This window comes from Pterocles gutturalis, unplaced genomic scaffold (assembly GCF_000699245.1).
Source record: "Pterocles gutturalis isolate BGI_N339 unplaced genomic scaffold, ASM69924v1 scaffold4613, whole genome shotgun sequence".
NCBI classification, from domain to species: Eukaryota; Metazoa; Chordata; class Aves; order Pterocliformes; family Pteroclidae; genus Pterocles; species Pterocles gutturalis.
The window spans coordinates 9,770-28,731 of record NW_010120268.1 but is presented as its reverse complement, the minus strand read 5'-3'; the positions used below and the strand labels follow the sequence as shown (position 1 = coordinate 28,731).

Below are 18,962 nucleotides of genomic sequence, written 5' to 3'. Positions count from 1 at the left end.
GATTCCAGAATGTCCTCCAAGGAAGGAGGCTTCATACCTATCCAAGAAGCTTGCCTGTCCCTCTGCTGCTATAGTACACTCTGCAGGGAGACCTTACCCTTGAGCAGCAGTTTCATTTTGGGTAATGGAAATTTACACCCCTGCAAGACTAGCGCAGGTCTCTTGAGTAATTGATTTAATGGTAGAAATTCATCTGTCAAACTGTGTGATCAGCTTTCATAGTAACTTCATAAGTCTCTGCAGGCCCTGGGCCTGAGGAACATGCTCAAAATGAATTGCTGCTTTCAGAGAATCAGAGAATTCAGTGCTCAGATTTACTCTAGTGCTACTGGTTAACCAGTGCTTGTAGTTTTCCTTCGATACTGCTAGGTGTTCAAGTCCTAGAAGGGGTACAGGATCTTTCACAGAGGACAATGCCTCCTAAAGTGTCTACACAGTCATGCTCCTCTGGGAAGGGCATGAGAAGAGAGGTGCTTCTCAGAGTCTCTCTACTCCAGTTACTCTTGGGAGGTGTTAATTTTTTTATTTCATTTTACATCGCCACAGTGAAGTAGGCTGTAGGGTTGGTTTTTGTTTTGTTTTGTTTCCTTTTCTCTGTGTGCTTAGGCCTTGGTGGATTTCTTGGCCTTTTCAGATCCCAAAATGATCGTAACTAGAATGATTCCCCCCAAAAAAAATCCAGGCAGGATAGGAAAGGACACAGAAAGTGTTCTCCTCACACACTGAAAAAGCAGCTTCACATTGTAACACATGATCTTGTGGTCTTAGCTTTAGATAGACATGGGATTGCCAGTCACCAGAAATCCCTTTCACCAAGCTGAGCTTGCAGTCTACTGGGTTAGGCAACCCCCATCAGGTCTATAAACAGTTTAATGATTTCTAAATGGAAAGGAGTACACATGCCAAATAAAAGAGTAAGAGGCAATCTATTGTAGCTGGAGGAACTGGAGGGGTCGATCAGTTGCACATATGCATCAGCAAAATATTTCTTAACAACTGACCTGCCATGTGACTCGTGTGCAAGCATTGTCTCCAAAGCATATGGAAGAAGGTTTTAATAAGACTCCAAAACACACACATGGATGTTGCAACCCACCCTTATATCTTACTCCTCTAAATAGTACTACAGGTGAGGGAGGCCAAAATGAGTGAAATAGGAATTAAACGATGAGAAGAGGTTTGAGGGTTAGTGATTTACAGTTTCAGGAGTCTGCGCGTATATTTATACATATATACATGCAGGGTAACACTTCTTAATAGGACAGCTTTCTCAAATCTGGGCAAAGATAAAACTCTTTAACACTAGCAAACATTCACCTCTGAAGAGACTCTTATTTCTGACACAGTCAAAATTTAATATGCTCATTATTTAAAACTAATTCAAGTTACGAGGATGCAGCATAGAAAACATTTGCAAAATGTCAGATCAACTTGAAGAAACATCCAGTACTATATTTCAATATTAAAAATCAGTTTGACTCACTTGGGCGACATTTTGAATGGATGAGGCACTTGAAGGAGTAGAGAGAAGCAGAAGAAATTTCTACGTAACCTTTTCTGCAGCTGTGTGCCTGAGATCAGTTAGAACTTGAACAATCAAAAAAGCCAGTCATCAGTTCTCTAGTTGTGTTTTAGGAGCTGTCTTCCAATATGTATCAAACCTTTCCCTGGAACATGCTGCCAACACTTGCTGATCAAAGGCTTGAGGTCTTCCATGTGTGTCTTTATGATCCAGTGTATCCTCAGAGAACCCTGCCAGGGCAGGCACTGGAACTGTATATGGAGAAGTTGGTCTGAGCTCAGTGTTCATTGAAGTACCATGATCTCAATGCAGAGATTTCCCATCTTGTTTCTTTTCCCATCCCTCACACCCTTGCAGGAGAGAAAGCTCTTCTGGTGAAATGGAAGGAAGGAGGTGGTGGAGCTGGCTGTAGAGCACTAATGCCATATTTAGTTCTGCACAGCTTGAATATACTACAGATTTCTGTATTACATCCTATGCCTTTCAGTTAAATGCTGAAGACACTTGATAGGCAGTGCTATCGTTCTTAAACTTGCTAAGCTAGCTTAAAGCCAGCTGTGTCCTGGGCTGCATCAAAAGAAGCATTAGCAGCAGGTCAAAGGAAGTGATTCTCCCCCTCTACTCTGCTCTTATGAGACCCCACCTTGAGTACTGTGTTCAGATGTGGGGACCCCAACATAAAAAAGACATGGACCTGTTGGAGAGAGTCCAGAGGAGAGCCACGAAATTAATCAGAGGGCTGGAGCACCTCCCCTATGAGGACAGGCTGAAAGAGTTGGGGTTGTTCAGCCTGGAGAAGAGAAGGCTCCAAGGAGACTTAATAGCAGCCTTCCAGTACCTGAAGGGGGCCTACAGGAGAGATGGGGAGGCACTCTTTGTCAGGGAGGGTAGTGAGAAGACAAGGGGTAATGGGTATAAGCTGAAAGAGGGTAGATTTAGACTAGACATTGGGAAGAAATTTTTCACTGAGAGTGGTGAGGCACTGGAACAGGTTGCCCAGAGAAGCTGTGGCTGCCCCATCCCTGGAGGTGTTCAAGGCCAGGCTGGATGAGGCTTTGAGCAACCTGGTCTAGTGGAGGGTGTCCCTGCCCATGGCAGGGGGGTTGGAACTTGATGATCTTTAAGGTCCCTTCCAACCCAAACCATTCTATGATTCTATGATTCTATGAAAATGGCACTGAAACTCTTCCCAAAAAGAGGAGGAGGAAAACCTCACTGTTGTATTCCATCAGCCTGCTACACAGCAGGAGATGGTTCTCAGCTTGACAAAGCAGAGGTAAGCAATCATTCTGGAGTTCACAGAAGTGACTTGGAAGAGTCATGCAAAGAGTGAACGTGACAGTTGTTATCAAATAGACCAGCCTATATATAAAGGGCCATCTAGCTTCTGAAGACCAGAGGGTAGAATGGGAGATGAGTGGAAAGAGGTAAAATTATGCAAAGATCAGCAGAAGACACTATTTTTACACACCCACATGTCAGGTTTCAGGAAAGCTGACACAGCATGTGGTTAGATTTTGAGCAGAACTTTAATTCTGGCTGTATTAGCTGCAGTACAGAACAGTACAGCTTTTTCTTCTGATAAGGTCACGTACGAGGGAGCATAAGTCTGAGCACAGATCCTTTGCACTGGTGACTTACAGCAAAGATGAGGAAGAGGAGACATTTCAGTAATAGGGAACTCTTCAGCTAAACAGTTTCCTCAACTTATTCATTAATTGTTGGCCATTTAAATAACGTAAAAACTGCTAGGACTTGGTGGTAAAACGACTTACCCATGACTGTTACCTGCTGCAGAGGTAGAAATCAGAATACCATCCACAAATTGTTAAACATAGTATCCTGTTTTGGAAGGAGATTATGCATGCTGACTATAAAGTAACAGTTTCTCCAATAAGGTTTTGAGGTTTGTCTTCCTTTGTTTTTCTTGTTTGCTTTTTTCTTTTTTTTTTCTTTTCCTCTCTCCTCCTCCAAGCAAGAAAAAAAAGTGTTTAAATCTTAAAAAAAACCTAGCATAGTATAAAACATATTTTTAAATGCATGCATTAGTACAAACTTGTTTATTCCTGCTAGAAGGGCCATTTGTTTCAAAACAAGTATTGCAGCTTCTTGGATCTGAGGCCCAAAATCACCCTCATTAGAGTCTCTTATCCAGGAGAGTTTTTTTGTTTCTATATTAAAAATGTAACAGTTACATTGGCCTTTTACATGGCCTGTCATTTCTAAATTATTTATTGTGTATATCCTACTAAATAAAAAATTAAGTTCCCTAAGTTTGTTTAGCTTATTTGCAGCTGAAATCAGATTGGTCTCCACAAACAGATGCTCTCCAAAACTTAGTTATTTATGAGATTGTTGTATGTTATTTTAAAAGGTATTTTGCCCTGAGATTATTTTGGTTTTATGTGAATAAAGCATGTCCTTTCTCCACATACTTGGCATATATCCTCTTAATACTCAAAGTTCTCATGACTTCTATAGGGAAAGGAAGAGATCTGACCCAGGATAGCAATTCTGACATAAATCGCAGTCATTTATTGAGGTCTCTCTGACTAATTCAGCCACCTTAAAACTCAGCTTCTTACTGCCTCACAAATCAGACCAAATTTTCCCCTGCTTTGCACACAAGGCCTCTATCAGATTACTAGGTCTTATACACCCAGCAGGTAATTCTGGATTGTAAATTCCAAGTAGGAGACATCCATTAGCATTAATTTAGCCTAGCAGCAGTCACCTGTTAGATTCATGTTATGCCAGAGAACCCCTCTTGTCCATCATTCCACTAATTTATTGTGTTAGTTTTCAGTCTGTGACATGAATAATCTGAATAAATCTTTCTGTGTGCTTCCATTTCTCCTAGATATTGATGAATGTGCTGAAAATGTTTGTGCTCAACTCTGTGTAAACTCTCCAGGAAGTTATAGCTGCTATTGTGATGGCAAGAAAGGGTTCAAGCTCTCTAATGACATGAAGAATTGTGAGGTAAGACTGCACTATGTAAAATTCCATGCAGAAAATCACAAAACTGAGTGATCATAATTTCTTGGTGACAGCATAAGTTAGGTTAAGGAAGATAGGAAGCCATTTGAGAACTGATTCTGAAATTGCTCAGAAAGTGCTGGGGAATCTGAGTGGTGGTTTGGCTTACGAAGCAGACCCGATAGGGATTTGGATGCCATTCAGTTCAGGCATGCTCATCTACAGGAATTCTGTCAAAAGAAGCTTGCCTTACTCAGTCATCTTTTTTCCCTGCTGCTTCCAAAATAAGCCCTAGTTTTCTCCTATCAGTTCGTGTTCATCTTAGAGCCGGAATACTCCATTTTTCTATATGTTCCCAGGTTTTCCTTAGACTGCACAAAAGTTTTCACTCCTTCAGAATTACTCTATGCTTTGCCTGTTTGGGTTGAAAAGACTGGGTTGTTTTCCATAGTTCTCATCTGCCATGGGTTAAGAAAAAGCACTTAGTAATACTTGCCAATTAAAGAACATCTTGCAGCCAGAATCGGCTGTTCTTGCTCAGTTTGAAAATTTACACTTTTTAGTAACAGAAAATTTGAGACTCTGGAGAATCCCAGTTCAAGGATTTTCTTGTGAATGGCTCTCTGTATACCTTGAAAGGTTCAGGCAGGCTGAGACTTGTTATGTGAGGTGAGCTCAGATAACTGCCAACAAAAAATCACCTCTGACACAGTATAACAAAATCGGGCTTAAACTGTAGGAACATGGTCTGACACATACTTTCTGAAATATAATATCTGAACCACACTTTCAGTCATTACATTTCATTTTGCTTATTCATAAAATAGGAAGAGCATCTTCTAGTCTAATTACGTGTTATTTTCAATACTATTGTTCAAAAGTGGTTAACTCTCTAGATAGAAGTTTCAGGCCTTTTAACTGGAAAACAGTGGTTTAATCAGCTGAAAATATATGCAGTCCAAAGACGAGTAACACTAGCAGACATAAAATGGAGTAGCCATAAAATTCGGGATGAACACCTATACGTTTGATGAAATTGCTATATCATGAATACAGAAGTCAGAGTTGCTTCATGAACTATCACAATGCATTAACAGTTTTTTTTATTCTCTACCATTTTCAGTCTGTTACTGCATGTATCCCACTGAACCTTGAAAAGAATTATGAACTGCTTTACCTGGCAGAGCAATTTATAGGAATTCCTGTTCTGTACTTAAAGTTTAAATTGCCAAATGTCACGAGGTAAGCATTTGCTATTGATAAAAGTATGCATTGAAATTATGGACATTTGTTTCCATTAATTTTCTGAGGATTTAGAAAGAGTGCATTGCATGCATGAATTATATCACCATCTCCCCACTGGTTAAGATACCTTCATATGGAGAGTGAATTAACTTGGGTGCCTACAATATACTAGCATTTAGAGGAAGCTGGAGTCATTTGAAAGCAAGCAGGCAAGAGTAATGTGTGCAGTCAGTTTACAGCATCTCTTATTAGTTGTACTATGTCCTTGAGCCACCTCATCAGCATAGACAGCAGCTGTCTTACGTGGCAAAACTAAAAGGTCAGCAACTTTCTTCCGGATACCTCAGAAGCAGGTAGGAGGCAGCCGCAGCTGTGTCCTAGCCAAGAAACTGCACAGCTAGGGCAAGACATGCATCACTGGCATTCAGATGTGATCATACCTATGAATAACAGAGTTGTAGTCTTCCAGCCATTACAGTCCTGGTTACCAGTGCTGTTGCAGGGAGGGGTGTATGGACTGGGAGAAAGAGTTCAAAAAGATCCAGGCAGATGGGCAAAAAAGGAAGAGGACTGAGGGCAATAAGTTTAATAGGCTGTAGGTCCCATTGGTTTGTGGACAAGAGAGTGTTGCTTCCTCATGGCAGAAGCTTACTCGTCACCTGAAGGGAAGAACTGTGGCTGGGGAAGGTGGGTGGCAGTGATACAGATACCATGGAATCATAGAATGGTTAGGGTTGCAATGGACCTTAAAAATCATCTAGTTCAAACCCCCCTGCTATGGGCAGGGACATCTTACACTAGACCAGGTTGCTCAAAGCCTCATCCAGTCTGGCCTTGAACACCTCCAGGGATGGGGCAGCCACAGCTTCTTCTGGACAACCTGTTCCAGTGCCTCATCACCCTCACAGTGAAAAATTTCTTCCTAATGTCTAGTCTAAATTTACCCTCTTTCAGCTTATACCCATTACCGCTTGTCCTCTCACTACACTCCCTGATAAAGAGTGTTTCCCCATCTCTCCTGTAGGCCCCCTTCAGGTACTGGAAGGCTGCTATTAAGTCTCCTCGGAGCCTTCTTTTCTCCAGGCTGAACAACCCCAACTCTTTCAGCCTGTCCTCATATGGGAGGTGATCCTTGAATATTAACCAGCTTTCTTGAGCCCCTCTTCTCTCCAGGGCTTTATCCCATGGTACTCTACCAAAAAGATCCTTGAAGGGGCCAATGTCTCTACTTCCGAAGTCCAGGGTAGTGAGTTTACTGTGCACCCTCCTTGCTGCCCTAAGGATCTTGAACTCCAGTATTTCATGGTCACTGCAGCCCAGGCTGCCCCTGAGCTTCACATTCCCCATCAGCCCTTCCTTGTTGCTGAGAACAAGGTCCAGCGTAGCACCTCTCCTTGGTGTCTCCTCTATCACTTGGAGAAGGAAGTTATTGTCAACACATTCCAGGAACCTCCTGGCTTGCTTATACTGTGCTGTGTTGTCCCTCCAATAGATATCAGGGTGGTTGAAGTCCCCCATGAGGACCAGGGCTTGTGAGCTTAAGGGTGCTCCTGTCTGTCTAGAGAGGATCTCGTCTGCTCGGTCTTCCTGGTCCAGTGGCCTGTAGCAGACCCCCACTATAATGTCACCTGTCTCTGCCCTCCCTTTAATCCTGACACACAGGCTCTCAGTTGGCTCCTCATCCATCCCCAGGCAGAGCTCGGTATAGTCCGGCTGGTCATTGACATAGAGGGTGATGCACCCTCCTCATCTTCCCTGCCTCTCCTTCCTAAAGAGCCCGTATCCCTCCATTCCTAAGCTCCAGTCATAGGAGCCATCCCACCATGTCTCTGTGATGCCAGTAAGATCATAGCCCTGCAGGCATACACGTGTCTCTAACTCCTCTTTTTTTTCAGAGGCACTTACTTGGGTCTGGATGAAGCTGACTTAATGTCTGAAATTCCTTTGTGCTGCTCTGCAGGTGCTTTCCTGGTGACCTGTGATCCTTCTCCAGGCTCTGGGCATCTATTGCTGGCACTGGCATCAAACTAGTAGGAGTGGGATGGACTGAGGTTTCCCTCCCCCAGCAACTTTAGTTTAATAATGTAGGAAGGCATTTAGAATTCTCAACATAAAATTCAGATGTTATAGGAAAATTATGGCTTTAGTGATGTATGGGAAAGGCTTTCATTTGGATGTTGCTGCTGTTTCCTTTCTACTCTGGTTAGAAGCTGTGACATGCTACACACATACTGCTGAGAAATATAACCAGACTAATGCTTTCCTCCCACCCTGTGCTTCCTTACTCAGGGTGTTCCAAGGACACTGATAGCGCACAGAACCTCATCTAGAGGGCTGTCTGTATGATTTCCTTTACAGCTGTCAGAACAATTGCTAGTGGTAGTGACCCGTTTATTACTCTTGGAGTTTCTCGCTGCGGCAGATGAAATTGCAATGTTCCTTGACTTGCTGACCAAACAATTTGAAGGTAACAACAGCAGGAGTTATTGAGCTGGTGGTCCCCAGAGCTTCAGAACCTTACAGAAGAACATAAATATTGAGAACTTTTTCCTCAAACACAATTCCAAGTTGACCAGGCATTAATGCTCTCCTGGAAGACCTTTCTAAGATGATAAATGTTTGAAGCTATCTTAATAGCCTCTGTGTAAATATAGAATTAGTTTTGTGTGAGTCTGTGTGAGAGACAATGACATCTAGTGGACAAAGTACAAGACTGAGGGTGAAAGCGGCCCGAGTTCTTCATTACAGCTCACTTACTTCTTTTGTTAGTCTTCAGCAAATCCTAACTTCCAAATGCTTTGTTTTCTCCTTTCATCCTTAATCTGTTTTATCTAGTCCAAAAGTTCTAGGAGACAAGGGCTGTTTTTCACTATACTTATACTCTCTCTCTTCCACTCTAAAGTAAACCATAATTTTGCTACATATACACATTCAACCAACTGCCAAGATCCAGACAACAAAACTTCAAGTTAGAGAATGACACAGAAAAGGCAGCAGTAACCAAAGCAAATTGTTAGGTTATAATTGTTGTAGGACAACACTTGGCAACCGTGTTCTACTGAAGCACATCACAGATCATCTTTTTTTTCCGCATCTCATCTCAGTGAAGTGCAACAGGAATACTGCATCTATCTTCTTAGTCAAGGGGGTGTGATATCCTTGACATGTAAAGCTCATAGCAGATTTGGGAACTGAAACAACGCTCTTTGAAATCCCAGTTCAGGGTGTTAATCTCAAAACTTTTCACTGGATTTGGATGAGCAAGGTTTACATTAGATTCTGCTTTTGACAATTGTGTGCAAATATCACAGCTGCTGAGATACAGAATTACCAAAAGGTTAATATAGATGATTTTTTTTTTACCCTATTAGTGAGTTATCATAGGCTATACAGTATTTCATGTTTCCTGTCTTCTTATTAAGATTCCTTCTTCACAACTCAGATTTACAGCTGAATTTGATTTCCGGACATATGATGCAGAGGGAGTTATACTATATGCAGAATCCCTTGACAATACAGCATGGATCTTGCTAGCTCTTCGTGATGGGAAGATTGAAGTTCAGTTCAAGAATGAATTTGGAACAAAAGTCACCAGTGGAGGCAAAGCCATTAATGATGGACTGTGGCATATAGTAAGCTGAGTTTTCTTCTCCCCTTTCCTTCCTTTAAGCCACTATGGGAACATTCTGTCTTGATAAGCAAAATATGGAGAAACTAAGCAACTGTTAAAAAGGCTTAAAATGATGCCATCAAATCCCACATTTAAAAATCAACCAAGAAATGCATAAGAATGCCCTACATCTAGGAATCATGGCACCTGTTTACAATTGAGAAATAAGTAATTACCACTAGCTGGCAACATAGGAATTATTCTTTTTAACAATGAAAAAAGAAGCAGCAGAATTTTTTAAAGTGTGATTGCATGGTCAAGTGCTATTATTAGATAGCTTGTCTAGAGAGCAAGTTTTGCATGGATTAGAAATCAATCTTGTTCTTCAAGCTTGCATACTTAAGATGAAAGGCCTTGCTCACTTACATCATTTGGAAGTCACACCAACTTATTAACATCAATTAGGTTTTGTTTGTTTGTTTGTTTTTAAGGGGGGCAAGAAAATTTAGGTTTCTGCATAGACCCCCCTGTTTCAGTTCAGTACAACTTCCCTGAGATTAAAAATCTACTTCGATGCCTAATAATAGAGGGAGCAGGCATTGAACCTATTTTGTCTATGTCCCATCTGAAGATTCAATCCTCTGTAGCAGGTTGCAGTGACATGAACTGTGTGCCAAATGTGGATTACATATAGAGCAATTGTAGAAATCAGCTTCTTGGAAACTCTGTAGCACCTGAAGCAGAATAAATACCTGCATGGTTTTTCCCAGGGGTAGGATGGGGGTGAAGTGGAAGATCATCGTCCTGTTGGTGTCCATGGATGTACACAGTTGCCATGATTCAAGTTTACATATGCTGTAAATGTTGACTGCATTAAGATATTTTGCAAGTTAGATATTTAGGAAACGTTAGTAATGCTTCATACAGGCATATGTAATTAGTATTTAAAATATTCTACGTTTGTGTATATGTGTAATTATTTGTATTTAATTCTAGATATCAGTTGAAGAACTAGAACACAGCATCAGTGTAAAAATAGCTAAGGAAGCCGTAATGAGTATTAACAGCCCAGGAACTCTTTTTAAACCATCACAGGGTTTCTTGGAAACTAAGGTGTACATTGCAGGATTACCTCGCAAAGTAGGCAACACTCTTGTTAAACAGGTAACTAAAATAATAAGAGTAATGTTGATTAATGCTGTTCTGTTATTTGTTTTTGTATTGTTTACTTAGTAGTCACAGAGGAAAGAAGAGTGGCACGGAATCCATTTAGAAAATGAAAGGTTATTAAACCACTGTTTTGAAAATAAACATGCATGAACCTTTGTAGTTTGTCTTCAGTTAGATTTCAGTTATAAAACCACAGCACTTAATGGTCTAATCTTTCAGGATTCTGTAGCTTGTTTCCTAATATAGCTTTAAGGTTCCCTAAATCACTACCACTTCTGCTGCGAGAGCATTTTGGAGTGATTCATGTTTCTGATGCTAGCTTTTGCTAGGCTCTGAATAGGTATGGAATTCACTGTGCAGGCAGCACAATGAACCTTCATTTTTAATAGGTTGTATAATAGCCCAGGCTAGACAAGGTTCTTTCTGTCTTCCATACTGAACAGCTCTGTCTTATGCTGGGAAGGGGTACAGTCAAGTTGTTGTGACTCTCTGCTTCTCAGACCAGGAGCCCTCAAGTTAATTGGCAGTCTAAACAGAAAGGCAAAAAGTAACTCTACAGTACAGGATGAACTTTTTTTTTTTTTAAATCCATTTTTGCTAAGAAGTGAAGCAGAGAGAAAAAGTATGAAGCAAGACAACAACATCCCTTATGCAATAGAAAGTAATTCCAGAAATTTCTCTGTACTTTGGTACAAGGAGAAGATGAAACCCTGAACAAGGAACAGTGCTACTGGTCATTGTCTTTCAGCTACAGAAAAGCTGTTGTGACCTAAACAAAAGGACAGCATGAGCTTTAAAAATTGAAGCAATCTATTTTGTACAGATCACTGGCATCAAAAGGGGAAATGTTATTAAGTCAGAAATACCTTTTGAAGGCTGAGGTACTAAATGCATGACATTTATTTTCTCCCAGCATCAGTGCTGTAACCTGTAGCATTGATAAGGCTATTATTGGCTACCCAGAAATAAGTCAATATGTAAAGTAATGCCTTATTATTAACATTTTTAAAACAACTTTGAATGCAAACACTTAATGCTGTAATTCTTCTACAGATTAACCCTCGGCTAGATGGGTGCATTCGTGCCTGGAACCTGATGAATCAGGGACATTCAGGTGTAAAAGAAGTTATTCAAGAAAAACAAAGCAAACACTGTTTAGTAGCAGTGGAGAGAGGATCTTTCTACCCTGGCACTGGAATGGCAAAGTTTCAGATAAACTATAGTAAGTATTTTTCTGTGTTTTCCTACATATTTTGCTGGACAGGTGATGGACCTCATGAGTTGTTAAAAAAAAAAAAAGAAAATAGAAAGACACACACACAAAGTAAGCTATACACCACTGCATCCACCAATAATTCCCATAACTTCTCTTAGAAATTTGCTTGAATGAGAATTCTGATCCCATTGGTGTCATCTATTTGATTTCTGAAGTGCTTTAGGTTGGGAAGTGTATTCTTTATTTGCAAAGGATGGGCACTGCTGAACACATTCGCTTTCCGAAGATTCTGTCCCCTTTTCATCAATGAGGAAAGCTATTGTATTACTGATGGAAAAAGAAGATGGAGGATAGAGAGAAGGTTCGCTGATAGTTTCGTGTATGCAATTCTGCTACTAAATGAACAGCCTGTCTAGATGTTTTAAGTGTATCTCTTGCTCCTTCCTAAACCCAGAACTTTCTTGCCTGACCTTCTGCCCTAATTTCAAAATTTCCAATCCAGGATCTCCTGGTGCACACCTGAGAGCCCAAAATGAGACATCTCTTGAGCAAATCTTATACTCTTCCCCATCCCAAATGCTATGCTACCCTTCAGCCCTGCTCTGATCCCCAATCCTTTCATCCCAGGACTTGCTATTCTTTCCCAGGCCTTTTCTTTAAATTCTCTATCCCACTTCAGAAGATTTCTACAGCTTTTTATATTCTGTGCTTCCAACCAACTTATATCAGAGTTTCCTGTGCCGCTCAAGTTTCTTCAACTTTCCTCCCCTTCATTCACTAACACCATGCTGCCATGACTCCTCTTGACCTTTGTGTTTGGGGCTGCTGCTATGACTTCACACTCTCTCCTTCCTGTTCTTCTCCCCCTGCACCTCCCAAATCTGAGAGGCTGCCCACACCAAATTCTGCCCTTCTCTGAGCTATTACAATCCACTCTCTCGCTGCCATTTGGCTTTGTGTAGGAATATGACCTCACCTCATGTTTTAGGAACATGGGGTGGGGAAAACCCCATGGGGAAGAAAAGATGGGTGGGGGAAAAAAAGATAACAAATACCTCTTTGAATAGTAATTTTTGTATTCTCTTCACTATGAATGCATCATATGAAATTATATTTGTACCATCTACATATATTCACTTTACACACCTGCATATTCCCATTTTAATAGTTGAACTGCTTTGGAATGTAGTAGTGTATGAGAACTGCCAGTCTTCTACTCAGTGGTGGCAATTTATGAGTAAATTAGCTTTTTGGGTTTAATTTTGAACTGACCTCTAATGAATGTAGCACCTGTTCCACATTAGAATGGAGACAGTAGCAAAAAAAAAAAAAAGTCCAATAAGCACAGAAGATGCAGGATTAAAGTTTCTTTTTTTTTTTTTTTTAATAGACTTATAGTTCTTCCTAAAAGTTCTGAAGTTCACTTCTTTTTCAGGAGATTAGTACTAATTTTTACACAGTGGGAGCAGATTAAATACTAATTTTTAACACCATATTAATTTATCATTAGCGGATGGATTTATTAATGTCAATTATTCTTTTTAAAACAGATGATCTTGACAGTGATGAAGATTGGCTAGTAAATGTGACTATGACTATTCGCCCATCCACAGACACTGGTGTTATGTTTGCCCTGGTTTCTAATGAAACAGTGCCTCTTGCTTTGTCCATAGTGGACTCTAACTCCTCTGACTCACAGGTGACCTTACAATTATAATAACAGCTGATACGCATTTAAGTCACACCTCTTGTTTTTGTCTCATTTAACTTACTACTCCATTTGTGAAAAATCAAACTAAAAAGAGCTACTCACACTTACTTACAGTGGAGCTGTCGGGCAGAATTAGTATTTTGAAAAGCACTTAGATCATAGAGTGATGTGCAGAAAATGTGTTATTATTAAGGATTGCCACAACAGCGACTAAGTGCTAAGCACTCTTATGTCAGGCACTATCCATTACATCATGTCTTTTTTAACCTCTTCTCCAAAATGCACAAAGCAGAAAGGGAAATATGACAGAATTACTACATTATAGTAATGACATCATGTTAATTTCAATTTATAAACAGATCTTTTTGTCCTCAGGTTTCCATTTACATCTGTTTACATCAAGTATCACAAAATTGAGCATGATTATACACTATGGCTAATCCATGCTTTTGCCTGAAATAAGAAACTATAGTGAACACTTATAGTTACCTTTGAAGCTGTAGCAGTACTCCTTTTGCCTTTAAGAGAAACAGGATTTCACCTCAGAACCATAGCCAGATTTTTTACAGTGAACAATCTCACTTATAAATCCAAGAATATAAATGAATGGCATTCATAACCAAAGGTGATGGTTATGCATCAACTTTGGTAACTTTTCCAACTTAAGGTACCAGTTTTTAGAATGTGGCTCTAACATTTCCTTTTTTTCTACTTCCAAATATAAAAATGCATCAGAACTAAGTATAATTATGTGTTAAAGTTACATGTGACATTTTTTGTGACCTACCATCCTTCCATTTAGAAAATCATAGTGACCATTGGAAATATCACTGTTGCACAACTGGAATCAAAGAAATTATGTACACCCAGAAAAGTGCTGGTTGGACTTCTAGTAACCAAACAGCAACTTGAGCTGTCTGTTGATTCACGCACAGAGAGAAGCAATTCAGAGCAACTGTCTATCTTGCATCAAGCAATGATGGCAAATGTTGTTACCTACTTGGGCGGCCTGCCAGGTGAGTTATATTTCTTTTCATTAATTTGATTATTAGTACAAGCTTGATTATGTTCAGCCTTACCCAACTAGAGAAAGCCCATAACTGTACAAAAATAAACAGGTTTTTTCCCCAAATGCTTCTTGTTTCATTCAGTCTATTCAACTTTTGAAGGAGCCTGCTTTTCAACACTAGCATTATTAGAAGTTTGAATTTAGAAAATGTCTTGATTTTTGAGCTGGCGAGGAGTAGGTATTGCATATTTCTGAAGTGCCACCAGCTGGCACAATTTCAGAACTGCATCAAGCATGTAAGGAAACCAGGCATTTTTAAGTAAATTAAGTGTCAGAGGTGCAGAAGTCAGGAATATTCAGAAATTAAACTACGGGCAATAGATGACAGGCAGCCTTTATGAGACAGAAATTGAAACAGCAAATATTTTGTTTAAGGCAAACTTCAAGTGTATCCCTGGTCTTAAGATATGTACAACAATTATTTTGTACAGGAAGTGTGCATATGCTTATCTGTAAAATAGTTTGACTTCAGGGTGAATCATGAAGAAAAACAGCATTGCCACAGATGAGAAATTTTCAAAGCCTGAGATCCTCAAACTTAAAAATCAGTAGAGGAAAGACACCATGGTTACAACATTGCTACTGGCAGAGTTTTTCTGTATCCTCTATTGAAGTTGTTTTAGGGAGAATAAGCCATAATTTCTAAGGAAATTGTAAGAGTTTGACCAACATAGTCTTGAACTGACATCCATTTTCAATGTAGGTTGCAGTGCACTGCCACAGATGTAGCTGGTCTTTATCTGCAGTGTGTTTCTTCTGCAAGAAACAAGGATGCACAGGAGTAGAAAGAGGGAAGAAACTGTGTATCCATTGGAGATGATCTCTGTAGACATTTCTTCCAAGGTAGCCTACCCAGGGCAAATTGGAATTATGATTCCACCTTCTAGACTTGCTTGTCAGAATAGGAACAAGATATTCAGGGCAGCACTGCAGGTATCACAGGCTCTGTATGAAGCAATGGTTGCCTCAGTGTTCGGGCCCATATGTTGGAACTTGGTCTCTGCAAGTCTTCATACAGCGGTAATAAAGGATGTAACAAGATTTAGGCACCAAACATGAAGTTTCTCCTCCAATTTTGTTTTTGAATGGATATGCAGTATCTTGGAAACCAGATAACCAGGTGAGTTCAGTTCAAATTGAATGTATAGGATGAGAAGAATGCACTAATGATGCAGTACCATCACATACCACAACAGGTAAGCGTCAGTGTTCTTGTAATACCTGCTCACTTTTAAAAGAGAGATGAAGTCAGTATTTACTTAGTAGAGGTGAGTCAGAGGTTAACTGACTAACTCAACTAAGTAACTCAACTAAGATTCCAGTCATTTTTTAGACTTATTAATCTGTGATATTTAAATGATTCTTTCTAGTACCTTGCCAGCCACAGGGTAGTTGGCATCTTAAGAACTAAGACCTCGGCTTCAGTCATTAATCCCAGATAGATAAGAAGCAAGTATTAGTTACTTGCTGCTCCTTAAAAGTGTAATCTCTCCATTTTAGAACCTGTCTTCAACACACAAATTAACAAAAAAACCTCTTTATGCATAGTTTCTACTTAGAGGTCTCTAAAAAGCAACAAAAAAAGCCCACATTGTCCAAAGGAGCTTCTTCCACAACAGTCTCTGTTACCAAAGAGAGAAAAAGTAATATGGAAAGCTACTTTAGGTCCCTGTATACAGCCAGTTTGGCTCACACCGATTCATTTACTCACTCTACTCACCCCTGAAAAGCCTCTGGGATTACCAAGCAGTATAAAAAGCTAGGTAGGGATCCCCACACTGAGTTACAGTGCACAGAACTGTATGGTTAAAAGGCATCTAACAAAAACATTTCATGAACACCAGAAGTCCTGATTTTTGATATGTTTCTTCAAACTAGTAACAGCATTGGGAGTATGCCTCAACTTTGTTAATTAATTCAGCACAACCAGTGCAGTGTAATTTAGACTTGCACAGTTCTATGACAACAGTGTTATCATCACTGGAGTAAAAAGAGCAGAAGGGCATGATTCTGCAGGACTGTTTGTACAGTACTTCAGCTTACAGCAAAATAAAATTACAAGGAAGACCTTAGAGCGATGCCTACTTGATTTTGTGCTTAACGTGTTGTTTCCTAGAAGCGTATCCCTGATGTTGCTGTAACCCAAACAATCCCTAAATGAGCGACAGATAAAGTGAACCTTTTACAGAGAATTCACTTCAAAGAATCAGTAAGGAAGCAGTAAAATGTGTGGAGTTCCCAGGGGTTCCCTATCTGAGAACTTGCGTATTTGAATCTAAAGTAGCTTTCTGGCAAAGCAAGATGGTTCTTTCTGTGACCGCCAGCCCATAAACATCTATTTGTAGGTCAGAACAAGAACAGCGGACTTCAGGAAACAGACTATTGGTTCACCACTGTTTTTAATACAGAAGATTGTACTATGAAAAACATTCATATAGTTAGGTTTCTGGATGGGAATAGACTTCTAACGCATTTTTCAAATTTTACTGACTTTTCTCAGCTTTGCTGACTTTATCTCAATCTTAAAAGGGAGAAGAATGTGTTTCCTGCCAAATTGCTCTTTTTTCCCATGGCTGACTAATGGATAGGGAATGGAGTATTCCCCTTGTTTTTGCTAATCTGAAAAATACATAAGAATTTGCGTGCCTTGGCCTAATAAGTTGAATGTGTTTCTGTGCAGATGTTCCTCTGGGTGCTACGTTAGTAACCGCTTTTTATAACGGCTGCATGGAGGTGAAGGTCAACAACAGACAGCTGGATCTGGATGAAGCCATTTCTAAACACAATGACATTAGATCTCACTCATGCCCACTGATTATGCAGTAGCCATTCAGTTCTTAATTTAACTTTTTTCTTTCAGATATAATTTGTGTAATTAGTCTCATGCCATAATGAAGCCTGTATTATTTTATTCAAAATATGCCAGGAAAATAATCAACAGCATGTTTTTCCTCCCTTTCATGTAGAATGGGGGGGAAAATCCCCTCTCTTTACAGCTGTGGAGAGACAATCAAGACCAAAATCGTGTAAAATGTTATTTTTCTCATCTAAGTGATAAATCTGAAAGGTAGATTTATCTTCCATGTTCATACTATGCCTTTGATATATTTAGTTCGGAGAGAAAGTTTAGGAAGTTCTGTTTAGATCCAATTTTAGTTCTTATTTTTCATATATCAGCACAAAGTTACAAGTTGCAAATTTTGGTAATGTATTTGAATCTAAACAAATCCAGTCTCATTAAACTTTTCCAAGCATAACATGCAAAGAAAAATCTCTACAGGTTTCGTAATATGTGGTTTTGGTGAAGGAAGAAATACCCTGTAATCCAGAGCACAAGTTCTCTGTGAATACGTTTACAAGTTGCCTCAATATTGGCAAAGCAACTTCAAAACTGAAGTGGTTTTGTTAGCAGCTCAGTTTTTGGAAACAGCTCTTGTTATACTGTACCAGCTTTAATTCTTCTATCTTAGGAACCCAGCTTTAGACTTTTAGCAGATTTCTGGATCAGCTCGGGTAATTTACTTTCAAAGTGGGTTAAAATACACTCCAGACAATTTTGGAAAACAGGAGATGGCTTGAAAGAAGGTAATATGGTCTTCATCACAGGACATTGAACTGGAATTTGCTACATAAAGCTGAGAAATTCCAGCAAGCATTACTTCAATTCATGACAAATCTAGCACTTCTCAATATGAGCACCCTCTAATGATCCATCATATTCCCTTTATTTAGGTCATCCTTGCATTCACAGAGCCCCAAAGGAGATTTATTTGTGAGCCCTGTTGCAGTTGTGTTTCTGAAATACTTGAAAGCCTAAATTTGCTAGTTACATCAGTATGTAAAGCTATATTCTGCTCAGCCAATTTTAATGGAATAGATAATTAGAGAAGTATTGTTTTCCTCAGGTGTGCTCATTTCAAGCATTTCTAATATTTTTTTTAGCATCTTTTGAGTGTTCTTTCCACTTCCAACCTCATTTTCACACAAAAAGAAGCTTCCTTGTGCAGCTTACCTAGTGGTTTTGTTAACCCCAAACCATATAAATAGCAAGAGAATTGCTGTAAGCGATAAATATATACTCTAATCTATCAACCAGAAAGACATTTATCTGCCAGGATTCTTGACCTGAGGTTGGCTTTCTTCGCTTGAGACATTGAAGTGGAAATGTATGTACAGAAGGATGGATTGTGACAGTATTCATTTTGAGGATTGCTTCTCTCCAGAGATATTCCCTGTGACATTAGTGAGGTTGCTTTCACTGTTGAGTACTAACATTAGGACATCACTATGGCAGAATCTGGGCCCATCTTTCAATTTTATTGCTCTGTCTGAGGTTATTGTTAACTTCACTTCTCGCTTGTGTAACGTAATACAGGATTTGCTCTGACTTTCACACCAGCCAGCCTCAGTGTAGTCTCCAAATCTGTCCAGTACTAGTTC

The 18,962-nt window shown here is 39.7% G+C and overlaps 1 protein-coding gene across 1 annotated transcript in view; it reads left to right on the top strand.

Annotated features, from left to right (window-relative positions):
• The window catches only part of PROS1 (protein S (alpha)), a gene marked incomplete at its 5' end in the record, with an annotated part of 28,170 nt that extends 10,822 nt beyond the window's left edge, over positions 1-17,348 (top strand). Inside the window, 8 exons of the mRNA XM_010076827.1 lie at positions 4,383-4,504; positions 5,625-5,743; positions 9,189-9,378; positions 10,353-10,520; positions 11,580-11,748; positions 13,293-13,441; positions 14,256-14,469; positions 17,203-17,348. Of these exons, the coding sequence (XP_010075129.1) occupies positions 4,383-4,504; positions 5,625-5,743; positions 9,189-9,378; positions 10,353-10,520; positions 11,580-11,748; positions 13,293-13,441; positions 14,256-14,469; positions 17,203-17,348 (1,277 nt within the window). The remainder of the gene's footprint in view (positions 1-4,382; positions 4,505-5,624; positions 5,744-9,188; positions 9,379-10,352; positions 10,521-11,579; positions 11,749-13,292; positions 13,442-14,255; positions 14,470-17,202) is intronic.
• Positions 17,349-18,962: the final 1,614 nt, after the last annotated feature.